Source organism: Myxocyprinus asiaticus, chromosome 28 (assembly GCF_019703515.2).
Source record: "Myxocyprinus asiaticus isolate MX2 ecotype Aquarium Trade chromosome 28, UBuf_Myxa_2, whole genome shotgun sequence".
Classification (NCBI taxonomy): Eukaryota; Metazoa; Chordata; class Actinopteri; order Cypriniformes; family Catostomidae; genus Myxocyprinus; species Myxocyprinus asiaticus.
In genome coordinates this window covers 3,753,658-3,766,910 of record NC_059371.1, presented here as the reverse complement: position 1 = coordinate 3,766,910, position 13,253 = coordinate 3,753,658, and the positions used below count along the sequence as shown (strand labels likewise).

Here is a 13,253-nt window from a genome sequence, read left to right as displayed (position 1 = left end):
TGAAGGTTCTGGAGTGGCCATCACAGTCTCCTGACCTTAATATCATCGAGCCACTCTCGGGAGATCTCAAACGTAGGGTTCATGCAAGACGACCAAAGACTTTGCATGACCTGGAGGCATTTTGCCAAGACGAATAGGCAGCTATACCACCTGCAAGAATTTGGGGCCTCGTAGACAACTATTACAAAAGACTGCACGCTGTCATTGATGCTAAAGGGGGCAATACACAGTATTAAGAACTAAGGGTATGCAGACTTTTGAACAGGGGTCATTTCATTTTTTTCTTTGTTGCCATGTTTTGTTTTATGATTGTGCCATTCTGTTATAACCTACAGCTGAATATGAATCCCATAAGAAATAAAAGAAATGTGTTTTGCCTGCTCACTCATGTTTTCTTTAAAAATGGTACATAGATTACCAATTCTCCAAGGGTATGCAAACTTTTGAGCACAACTCTCTCTCTCTCTCTCTCTCTCTCTCTCTCTCTCTCTCTCTCTCTATTTATTTATATTTGGGTGGCCAAACAGGAAATAATTTCATAAATTCAAATTTCATAAAATGTATAGATGTAAAATTGAATATATAATTGTAAATATGAATATATAGTATAAATCCAAATGGTTGTAAATCTGATTCACAATTATATATTCAGTTTAATAATAATATTATTTATTACTTTTTTATACATTATTACATATTACATAACTACATATTCAGGATTTATAGCTATATTGTCAAATGTACAAATATAGCCTATATTCAGATTTATAACTACATTTAGAGTTACAACTATATATTCAGATTTATAATTTTATATTCAGATTTATGACTATATATTCAGCTGTACAAGTTTATATTCGGATTCATAACTATATTCTATTATGTATTAATAAGTCCCTTTCTGCTGGTCAGAGTGGATTGTGAGGGGGGTTACTACACTCAGTGACCTATATGAGAGTGGAGTGTTGAGATCATTTTAAAATTTGGTTCAAAATTTTGGGATTCCCAGATCTCAGTTCTATAGGTATTTATAGCTGCGCCACCTGCTCTGTACTATTTTTGAGAGTAGCATACACCCCCCTAAAGCGGCAGATACTCTGGAAGTGGTGATTACTGCTTTTGGAAAAGGTCATGAGGCATCAGTGTATTACTCCCTGTTAATTCAGAGTCTGGGGGACAGAGCTTCGGCTTCTCTCAAGAGATTATTGGAGAAAGATTTCAACTTGGTATTGGAGGAGGGAGTGTGGTCAAGGATTCTAAAAAATGTCAAGTCTGTGTCTAGAGATGCAAGGGTGCACCTTATGCAATTCAAGATTTAACACAGATTCAGTTGGACCCCCTCTAGATTGTATAGGCTTGGTCTTAAAGACACAACCAAGTGCTGGCGATGCCAATTAGAAGACGGAGACACAACCTATTTTTTTTTTTGGTGGTGTTAAGATCCAAGAATTTTGGTTGAAGGTTCAGAGTTTTATATGTGATGTATTGGGCACTCAAATTTCATTTTGCCCCAGACTCTGTATTTTGGGTGATGGGGTGGTCATCAATATGTGGGATAAACACATAAAAAATTGGGTTCTGACCAGTGTTATGATTGGCAGGCAAATTATTTTAAGAGGATGGAAGTTGGCTGGAGAGCCCTCATTTCCAGAGTGGTGTGCGGAGATGGGGAGGGTGGCAGCTTTCGGTTTTGGGATTTGTTTGACAGGAAATGGGGCAGTTATTTAGCATTTTTGGGGGACTCTTGTGGAGAGGCTGTGAAGAGAGATGTATAGTTTTAATTATGTATGATTATTATATCTTCTTTTTTGTTTTCTTTTTTGTGTGTGTGTGTATTCTTATGTGTGACCACAGGGGTGTTCGTTGGGGGTCAGGATGGGGTTGGTGATTGGGGAGGGGTAGTAGTTGGGGTTAAATGTTGATTCAGTGTATATATGTTGTATTTTTCTTTGTTATATATCTATGAATCAATAAAAAAAAAATTTTATAAAAAAAAACTATATTTTGATTTGCAACTATATATTCTGATTTATAATGATATATTTAGAGTTACAATTAAATATTCAGATTTACAACTATATAAATCAGATTTATAACTATATATAGGAATTGATAATTATTTATTCAGAATTTATAAACATATATTATGAATTAATTTTATTATTTTCTGTTTGGCACCTCTGTATATACACAGTATATACACTCTCTGGCCACTTTATTAGGTACACCTGTACACCTACTTATTCATGCGATTATCTAATTAGCCAATTGTGCGTCAGCAGTGCAATTCATAAAATCATGCAGATTAGGATCAGGAGATTCAGTTAATGTTCACGTCAACCATCAGAATGGGGAAAAAATGTGATCTCAGTGATCTGAAGTATGGCATGATTGTTGGTGCCAGAAGGGCTGGTTTGAGTGTTTCTGTAACTGCTGATCTCCTGGGATTTTCACGCACAACAGTCTCTAAAGTGTAAAGAGAATGATGCGAAAAAGAAAAAAAACATCCAGCGAGTGACAGTTCTGTGGGCAAAAACTGCTTTTTTTTTTTTATTTATATTTTTTTTATCCCCTTTTCTCCCCAATTTGAAATGCCCAATTCCCACTACTTAGTAGGTCCTCGTGGTGGCGTAGTTACTCACCTCAGTCTGGGTGGCGGAGGATAAGTCTCAGTTGCCTCCACTTCTGAGACAGTCAATCCACGCATCTTATCAAGTGGCTTGATATGCATGACCCCTCGGAGACTCAGCATGTGGAGGCTCATCCACGCACAACTTTCCACGCGCCCCACTGAGAGTGAGAACCACTAATCGCGACCACGAGTTACCCCATGTGACTCTACCCCCCCCAGGCCAATTTGGTTGCTTAGGAGACCTGGCTGGAGTCACTCAGCACACCCTGGATTCGATGTCACGACTTCAGGGGTGGTAGTCAGCGTCAATACACACTGAGCTACCCAGGCCCCCACGAAAACAGCTTGTATTAAAAATTTTTCTGCTGTTACAGCAGAAAAAGTTGAAGGTTCTGGTGTGGCCATCACAGTCTCCTGACCTTTATATCATCGAGCCACTCTGGGAAGATCTCAAACGTGCGGGTCATGCAAGACGACCAAAGACTTTGCATGACCTGGAGGCATTTTGCCAAGACGAATGGGCAGCTATACCACCTGCAAGAATTTGGGGCCTCATAGACAACTATTACAAAAGACTGCACGCTATCATTGATGCTAAAGGGGGCAATACACAGTATTAAGAACTAAGGGTATGCAGACTTTTGAACAGGGGTCACTTCATTTTTTTCTTTGTTGCCATGTTTTGTTTTATGATTGTGCCATTCTGTTATAACCTACAGTTGAATATGAATCCCATAAGAAATAAAAGAAATGTGTTTTGCCTGCTCACTCATGTTTTCTTTAAAAATGGTACATAGATTACCAATTCTCCAAGGGTATGCAAACTTTTGAGCACAACTGTATATTACCAATTCTCCAAGGGTATGCAAACTTTGAGCACAACTGTGTATATCTATCTATCTATATATATATATATATATATATATATATATATATATATATATATATATACACACACACACACACACACACACACACATACTATATATACACACACACACACACACACACACACACACACAGAGATCCTATATGGTGTGATATGTACGTTCAAGATATCACAGCACATTATGACATTACATTGTTAAAAAATTAATCGGCAGAAAAATATGCAATTACAGATTGAAATTACAGTCAGGGAGAGAACTGCAGTACATGGTAGATAACTTACAGTCCACCAGGAGAGTGTTAGTTTGGATGAGAGGATGGAGTCTACCGTATGACACACTGTCACTCATATTTTTGCGTGATGATAAAACATTAATCAAAACCTGAAAAAAAAAAAATAATAATAAATAAATAAATATGAAGTCACTGATAAAATGTCAAATTCACTGATAGTTTGATCAAAATCCATCATGAGAAAATGTTTTGTTTGTAATTTTAGAAAATGTCACATTAAGCACAGGATACAGTTACATTAATGATGCTTCACCTGTGTGATGCCACTAAGAGCCCGGTCACCATTGGAGGATCCCAGAGCGATGTAGGTCCCACACAGCCTTATAGACGGCCTCACTGCGATGGGCGTCAGGAAGGAGGCGGGTCTCTTTCCAGGTTCAATGCTGTTACGCTGATGAAAACAACAAACATGTTACCAACACTAAACACTGTTAACGGCTAATACAGCACAAGAGTGCCCACCCACTTTTTCAGCTGTTTCGGCTCTGAGAAGTATTTTTCCTATTCATTTCTTGGAAGCAATGAACCAAACCAACCAGCTCCGAGGTGAATCATAACATTACAATCGTGTATTGACTGTCTTTCATGAGGAAAAGAACTACAATGCCATGAAGCATTGCAAATAAAGTAACTGAATTAAAAACAATGGAAAAATATAAAACTCTTGATTACTGAAGTATAAAAACAATATATTTTAACTTTAGTGCAAAATGTTCAGATATTTGCAAATTTAGAAATAGTTTGAGAGTGTAGGAAGACTGACTCGACTGCATCATGAGAGTGTGCGGTCGCTGTCAAGCTATTTTGGCACATTTTTGTTTGGCGAGATTCTCTGATTGTGCAGTCAAAATTAATATTATAAAAATATTATGTTAAAATAACGTGGACTGATGGTTTAAACAGTAGCATATACCACTGATTACCAACCTCAGACCTCACAGTAAGGTCTGTCTTTAAAGGTTTAAAAGTTTTCATCAAAAATACATTTGTCTATGGAAAAATGAATCAGATTTTTACTTCTGTGCAGAGCTCAAAAATAGTTTAGCATGTGTGCAGCAAGTACTAGTGAAGTGTGTCTGTTTTGCGATGTTTGATGCTGGTTCCAAGTATGTGCTGGGTCTGTGCGTACCGGATTGAATGGCGCTGAGCCGAGGGCTTTATTTGGCCAAGAGAAGTCCAAAATCTGACTGTTCAAGAGAATCCCAGAGGGCGTCACAATACCACTTCCAAAGGGCCGATTCAGTGAGCTAGGAATAAAATTATTTAGCATAGAGGTTCACTAATCAGATACACTGTATTACAACAGTATAATGTTACCCACCTCATAACAGATACAATCAAGTCATCGGTGCCCATGATCATGACCTGGCTGGCAACGGCCCCCTCCTGCAGCTCAAATGACGATGTGTAGTGTTCAGCAGCAGACGCCTGTGAATCACTGATCATTTGACGGAACACACCAGCCTGTGTTTTACTGACAAAACCAATGCAAAACAAATTAGCAACACTCTGATTGCTGCCTTAAAGGGATAGTTCACCCAAAAAGTGAAAGTTTGTCACAATTTATTCCCTCATGTTGTTCCAAACCTAAACCTGTTTCTTTCTTTCTCTTTCTTTCTTTCTTTCTTTCTTTCAACACTGCATATTTGAAGACTATCCTGGCCACTCTTTTTCACAGAAGATATTCATACAGGTTTGGAATCGCATGAAGGTGAGTAAATGATGATAGAATGTGAATTTTTGTGGAATTATTCCTTTAAAACAAGAAAACAATGAACAAGAAATGTGTTGATTGTAATTATTGTTGGTTCAAAGGTTTTTATTTCAGTTTTCACTGTTAGTTTGTGATCACCTTAGCATTTGAGCCAGCACCTCAGGGACGGATGATTCATACATGGGGTCTCCCAATCCACTCGCCTGAGACAAGGCGATTTTCAGAGACTACATGTTGAAATACAAAATACAAATTAATGAATATTCTGAAGTGCAAGGTAGAAATATATATATATATATATATATATATATATATATATATATATATATATATATATATATATATATATATATATATATATTTTTTTTTTTTTTGGATGAGTTAGTGGTCAGTGAAGGAAAAGCAGCCAACATGCTTCCTGCATACATGGGAACTCCTTCAGTAATGCCTAAAAAACAAAAGCATCCCAGGTCCCATTTTTGGTCACTACATAATTGAAATACTTCCACTTGTGTTATATTATATATTTTTAAATAACTTTATTACTGTAAAAAAAAGTTTTAATTTTAACCCCTTTCACCCTAAAGACATTTTCACCGATTTCCGCCAAAATCGCATACCCAAAAGTAAGAAATGGCAAAGAATGTCAATTGCATGGTATACATTTTTAGAAAACCTTTCAAAATTTAAGAAAATATATTTGGATCCTGTTCAGAGACTCTTATGCTACAACACTGCTGAAAAAACACAAAATATGAGCTTTTCAGTTTTTATTCAGTTTGACATTATACCTTTTAGACAGGAAGTATGGGATGGTCAAAAAATTTACTTTGGTGTTGTTCTCCAACATGTCAACTAAACCAGAAAAAAAAAGTGTTGATGGGACAAAGCAATTCAAAGTTATCGCATATAAAAACATTCTTCTCATGGTGGACTTTTATTTATCAAATTGTCCAAAAAATCTCTCCAAACCATAATTCATGTGTTTTATTGAACATTAAAACAGAATAACTGAAAACTATGAATGCAAAAAAATAAATAAAAAATAATCGAAAAATACTAAAACTAGTCGAAAATTATACATTTCAGAGCACTTCTTTTCCCATCACTTCAAAAATGCCCTTTTTTGTGCAGCTTATGTATGTGCTCTCTGGATCTATTTTTGACAACACACTGAACATGTGACACGTGGATTGTCCAAATATGGAATCTGACACTCTCTTGAGATCCAACGAGAACGATCGGACACATCTATGACGTGAAAAATCATGTTTCAGTGAGACGCTCCCAGAGAACACCGTTGCTATAGCGATCAACATTAACCTAACCACGGTAGCTCTCTTTGAGAGATTTCTCTGGATTTACAAATCATATGACGTCAAGTGAGGGCTTGTTTGAGTCAGGATCGCCAGCTGTAAGTTGTGATCTAATTTTCTTTACAATGTGTATTTTTTCATTAAGTATTTAACCAAAATGTGACGGAAAGGCTGTTTATCTTTTTATTTTTATAAATTAATGTGGATTTCACACGCAAATACTCACTGTAGTTTGGACTCTGAATGAAACAAGTTTGCTCTTTATATTCTACTAATCAAGACAGTTGAAGTCAGAAGTTTACATACACTTAGGTTGAAGTCATTAAAACAAATTTTTTTAACCACTCCACAGATTTCATATTAGCAAACTATAGTTTTGGCAAGTTGTTTAGGACATCTACTTTGTGCATGACACAAGTAATTTTTCCAACAATTGTTTACAGACAGATTGTTTCACTTTTAATTGACTATATCACAATTCCAGTGGGTCAGAAGTTTACATACACTAAGTTAACTGTGCCTTTAAGCAGCTTGGAAAATTCCAGAAAATTATGTCAAGCCTTTAGGCAATTAGCCAATTAGCTTCTGATAGGCTAATTGGCCAATTGGAGTCATTTGGAGGTGTGCCTGTGGATGCATTTTAAGGCCTACCTTCAAACTCGGTGCCTCTTTGCTTGACATCATGGGAAAATCAAAAGAAATCAGCCAAGACCTCAGAAAAAAAAATGTTGGACCTCCACAAGTCTGGTTCATTCATGGGAGCAATTTCCAAATGCCTGAAGGTACCACGTTCATCTGTACAAACAATAATATGCAAGTATAAACACATTGGGACCACGTAGCCATCATACCGCTCAAGAAGGAGACACATTCTGTCTCCTAGAGATTAATGTAGTTTGGTGTGAAAAGTGTAAATCAATCCCAGAACAACAGCAAAGGACCTTGTGAAGATGCTGGAGGAAACAGGTAGACAAGTCATATATCAACATAACCTGAAAGGCTGCTCAGAAGGAAGAAGCCACTGCTCCAAAACTGCCATAAAAAAGCCAGACTACAGTTTACAAGTGCACATGGGGACAAAGATCTTACTTTTTTTTTTCACCCAATTTGGAATGCCCAATTCCAAAGCGCTTATAAGTCCTCGTGGTCGCACAGTGATTCGCCTCAATCAGGGTGGCGGAGGATGAATCCCAGCTGCCTCCGCGTCTAAGACCACCAACCCGCGCATCTTATCACGTGGCTTGTTGAGCACGTTGCCACGGATACATAGCGCATGTGGAGGCTTCACGCCACCCACCACGGCATCCACGCTCAACTCACCATGCGCCCCATAGAGAACGAACCACATTATAGCGACCACGAGGAGGTTACCCAATGTGACTCTACTCTCCCTAGCAACCGGGCCAATTTGGTTGCTTAGGAGACCTGGATGGAGTCAGTCAGCACACCCTGGGATTCGAACTAGCAAACTAGTGAACTCCAGGGGTGTCAGCCAGCGTCTTTTACCACTGAGCTACCCAGGCCCCAAGATCTTACTTTTTGGAGAAATGTCCTCTGGTCTGATGAAACAAAAATGTAATTGTTTGGCCATAATGACCATTGTTATGTTTGGAAGGAAAAAGGGTGAGGCTTGCAAGCTGAAGAACACCATCCCAACTGTGAAGCATGGGGGTGGCAGCATCATGTTGCTGCAGGAGGGCTGGTGCACTTCACAAAATAGATGGCATCATGAGGAAGGAAAATTATGTGGATAAATTGAAGCAACATCTCAAGACATCAGCCAGGAAGTTAAAGCTTGGTCGCAAATGGGACTTCCAAATGGACAATGACCCCAAGCATACCTCCAAAGTTGTGGCAAAATGGCTTAAGGACAACAAATTCAAGGTAGTGGAGTGGCCATCACAAAGCCCTGACCTCAATCTGCTAGAAAAATTTTTGGGCAGAACTGAAAAGCATGTGCGAGCAAGGAGGCCTACAATCCTGACTCAGTTACACCAGTTCTGTATGGAGGAATGGGCCAAAATACCAGCAACTTATTGTGAGAAGCTTGTGGAAGGCTACTCAAAACATTTGACCTAAGTTAAACAATTTAAAGGCAATGCTACCAAATACTAACAAAGTGTATGTAAACTTCTGACCCACTGGGAATGTGATGAAAGAAATAAAAGCTGAAATAAATCATTCTCTCTACTATTATTCTGACATTTCAAATTCTTTTTTTTTTTTTTTATGAATAACATTTTTATTCAAACACAGAAAAGCAAAACATAAACACATGGAATCAACTTTTAACACCCACTACCACCCCTTCCCCTGCCCATCCCCAACCCAACCCCACCCCAACCTTCAACAAACACCCCTGTGGTCATACATGAAAAATAAACAAAAAGCTAAAACAAATATAAAAATCACACACATTAACAACTACCCCTCTCTCTCCACTGTTCCACCCCGAGAACCCTCCATGAACGGCAAGTATCGACCCCATTTCCCAACAAACTTCCCCAGTCTTCCATATGACCCTTCTTCTAAAGCTGCCACCCTCCCCATTTCCGAGCACCACTCCTGAAATGGGGGCACTCCAGCCAACTTCCAACCCCTCAAAATCACCTGTCTGGCGACCATAACACTGGTTAGGACCCAATCCTCACATGTTTATTCACCATATTGATGACCCCCCCATCTCACAAAATACAGAGTCTGGGGCAAAACGAAACCCGAGTGCCCAAGACATCACATACAAAACGTGGAACCCTCAACCAAAACCCCTGCATCTTAACACACCCCCAAAAAACATGGGTTGTGTCTCCATCCTACGATTGGAATCGCCAGCAGGTGGGAGTGTCTTTAAGACCAAGCCTATACAATTTAGAGGGGGTCCAATAGAATCTATGTAATATCTTGAATTGCATAAGGCGAACCCTTGCATCTCTAGATACAGACTTGACATTTTTTAGAATCCTAGCCCACATTCCCGCCTCGAATACCAAGTTTAAATCTTTCTCCCATAATCTCGATAGAAGTTGGAGCTCCATCCCCCAGACTCTGAATTAACAGGGAGTAATACACTGATGCCTCATGACCTTTTCCAAAAGCAGTAATCACTTCTCCCAGAGTTTCTGCCACTTTAGGGGGTGTATGCTACTCCCAAACACAATACAGAGCAGGTGGCATAAATACCTATAGAACTGAGATCTGGGAATCCAAAAATGTTGAACCAAATTTTCAAAAGATCCCAACACTCCACTCTCATATAGGTCACCGAGTGTAGTAACCCCCCTCACAATCCACTCTGACCAGCAGAAAGGGGACTTATCAATACATAATTTTGGGTTCAGCCATATACTTGAGGCAACATTAAAATACATTTCCGAATTAAACACTCTGGACACTATTGTCCATACCGAGTGCAAATGCGAGATAACGGGGTGTAACTTAACTTCTCCGATTAGTTTGATAGAAAGGCTTTGCAATGGTGAAATAGGGGCAAGAACTTCCTGTTCAATACAAAACCAGGGAGGGGCTCTCTCAGGTGGAAGTGACCAATGATCCAAATGTCTGAGCCCAAATGCATAATAATAAAACAAACTCTTGGGTAGGCATAGCCTACCTTTGTCAATCGGCTTATGTAACTTATTAAAATGTAATCTAGGATGCTTACCATTCCAAATGAAGGTCTTCGCTATGCTATCAAATTGCTTGAAATAAGAGAGGGGGACATCTACAGAGAGAGATTGTCAGGTAGTTACATTTTGGAATACAATTCATTTTAATAACAATAACCTTCCCAATCATAGATAAATGTAATGAAGCCCACCTGCTCACATCGCTCCAAAACATTTTTATTAAGGGATCAAAATTAACTAACTAAATCAGACAAATTTGCTGGGAATAAAATGCCCAAATACTTAATGCCCTGCTTGGGCCACGGGAAGGCACCTGGCTGGAAAGCCATTACTGGACAGTACTCTGTCAGAGCCAAAGCTTCGGATTTAGACCAATTAACTCTGTATCCTGAGAATTTAGAAAAGGGAATGAATAATTCTGTGGAGACAAGGCACAGATCTAGTGGGGTCGGAGACGAATAATAAAATATAATCTGCATAAAGCCTCCTGCCACCACCCCTGGAAAATCATCTACCCTTCTTATCGCGGCTGCTAATGTTTCCAGGGCAAGACAGATCAATAATGGGGAAAGAGGGCAACCCTGCCGGATGCCCCTATCCAGAGTAAAATAATCTGAAATTAATAAATTTGTTTGTACTGCCACTACTGGGTGTCTATAAAGTAACTTAATCCATCCAATAAAAGTATTCCCGAACCCGTATATTTCCAAAATCTTAAAAAGATAATCCCATTCTACCATATCAAACGCATTTTCAGCATCAAGTGAGATGGCCGCGACCGGAGTCTGATCATTCGCCACTGACCACATAATATTGATGAGACACCTAATGTTATCAGAAGAGCTGCGGCCCCAAATAAACCCCACCTGATCTATATGTATAAGAAATGTCAAAACTTTACTTAATCGGTTAGCCAAAATTTTTGTCAATATTTTAATGTCTAGCTGGATCAGGGAAATTGGACAATAACTCTTACACTCACTTGGATTTTGTCTATTTTAAGAATCAGACTGATCCGGGCTTGTGTCATGGTTGGCGGAAGCTTTTCATCCTTTAATGATTCTGTATAAACTTCTAACAAAAGTGGAGCCAGTTCTACAGCATAAGATCTAAAAAACTTAGCGGCAAAGCCATCATGCCCCTTAACTACCACGCCAAGCTCCAAGTTTTTCTCAGAATCAAGAGAATTTTTTTGGCTCAGTCATCAGTTTAGGGAGTTATAAAGGTTCCACAAAATATCTAATATCCTCATCAGTAGACAAAGACGTGGAACTATAGAGGTCAAGATAGAATTCTTTAAAAGCATTATTAATATCTATGGCCGAGGTAAAAATTTCACCACCAGCAGATTTCACTGAGGGAATGGTAGAAAAAGACTCTCTCTGCTTTATATATCTAGCCAAAAGCTTCCCTGCTTTGTCCCCCAACTCAAAGTATGACTGTCTTACCCTGGATAACCAAAACTCCACCTTCCATGACAAAATAGTATTATATCTGTATTTCAATCGGGTCAATTCTCTGAGGCCATCAGACGACATTCGGCGCTTCAGCTCTGCCTCAGCACTTTTAATATTCCCTTCCAACTCCACAAGTTCTCGTGCTTTGGATTTTTTGACGAATGAGGCATACTGCATGATCCGACCCCTAAGAACTGCCTTAAGTGCCTCCCAAGCCACGCCCACAGAGGATATTGAGGACCAGTTGGTCTCCATATAAACATTGATTTCAGCCTTTAACATTTGTTGGAAATCATAATTTTGCAAAAGGGATACATTAAAGAGCCAACTATACGATTTATTTTTCTCCATATGTGGCAACACCTCTAAACTCACTAGGGTGTGATCTGAGACTAAGATGTTTCCAATTGAGCTATCAACAAATGAAATGAGGGACTTATATATTTTAAAAAATCTATTCTAGAATAAATCTTATGGACTGATGAAAAAAAACTATAGTCCCAACCAGATGGGTTCAAAAGTCTCCAAATATCTGCAAGATATTTCCATCAACAGATTAAAGTCTCCTCCCAATATTATATCATGAGGGGAGCCAGTGGCTTGCAACATCCCTTCAAGATCTATAAAAAAGCCCTGATCATCAGCGTTAGGTGCGTAAATATTAGCCAAAATCAACTTCTGCCCCTGAATTTCTGCTAAAACAATAATGACTCTTCCTAAATTATCTTTAATCTGCTTGAGACATTTGAATTGTAGATGTTTACTTATAAGTGTAATGACTCCCCTGCTCTTACTTGAGCCAGCACTAAAGAAAACATGTCCACCCCATATCTTCCCAAATTTTTCAGCTTCCAATTTGGAATGCCCAATTCCCAATGCGCTCTTAGGTCCTTGTGTTTGCGTAGTGACTCGCCTGAATCCTGGTGGCGGAAGATGAATATCAGTTGCCTCCACATCTGAGATCGTCAATCCACGCGGTCCGTTGAGCGCGTTAACACGGAGACATAGCGCGTGTTGAGGCTTCACGCTATTCTCCGCGGCATCCACGCACAACACACCATGCGCCCCACCATTATTGTGACCACGAGGAGGTTACCTCATGTGACTCTACCCTCCCTAGCAACTGGGCCAATTTGTGGTAAAGTGTAGTAGGAAAGATGCATTTCTTGAAGAAACACTATATCAGATTTCTTTCATTTAAGAAAAGAAATAACCTTCCTTCTTTTTATGGGGTGCCCCAACCCATTCACATTCCACGTGGAGAGAGACAATCCACTCATATTTTTATTTTTATTTTTTATTTTCTCCCCTTTTTCTCCCTAATTT

General features: G+C 39.0%; 1 protein-coding gene and 1 long non-coding RNA gene across 4 annotated transcripts in view; one reads left to right on the top strand and one right to left on the bottom strand.

Moving 5' to 3' along the window:
* LOC127418969 (uncharacterized) overlaps window positions 1-13,253 on the top strand; it is a 983,530-nt gene that overhangs the window by 573,205 nt on the left and 397,072 nt on the right. The gene's annotated exons all lie outside the window — the stretch shown is intronic.
* LOC127418900 (glutathione hydrolase 7-like) overlaps window positions 1-13,253 on the bottom strand; it is a 50,200-nt gene that overhangs the window by 6,249 nt on the left and 30,698 nt on the right. For all 3 annotated transcript variants that reach the window (XM_051659800.1, XM_051659801.1, XM_051659799.1), the window contains 5 exons: window positions 5,667-5,755; window positions 5,136-5,288; window positions 4,944-5,061; window positions 4,068-4,205; window positions 3,804-3,903 (listed from right to left, as the gene is read on the bottom strand). In XM_051659800.1, coding sequence (XP_051515760.1) covers window positions 3,804-3,903; window positions 4,068-4,205; window positions 4,944-5,061; window positions 5,136-5,288; window positions 5,667-5,755 — 598 coding nt within the window. The remainder of the gene's footprint in view (window positions 1-3,803; window positions 3,904-4,067; window positions 4,206-4,943; window positions 5,062-5,135; window positions 5,289-5,666; window positions 5,756-13,253) is intronic.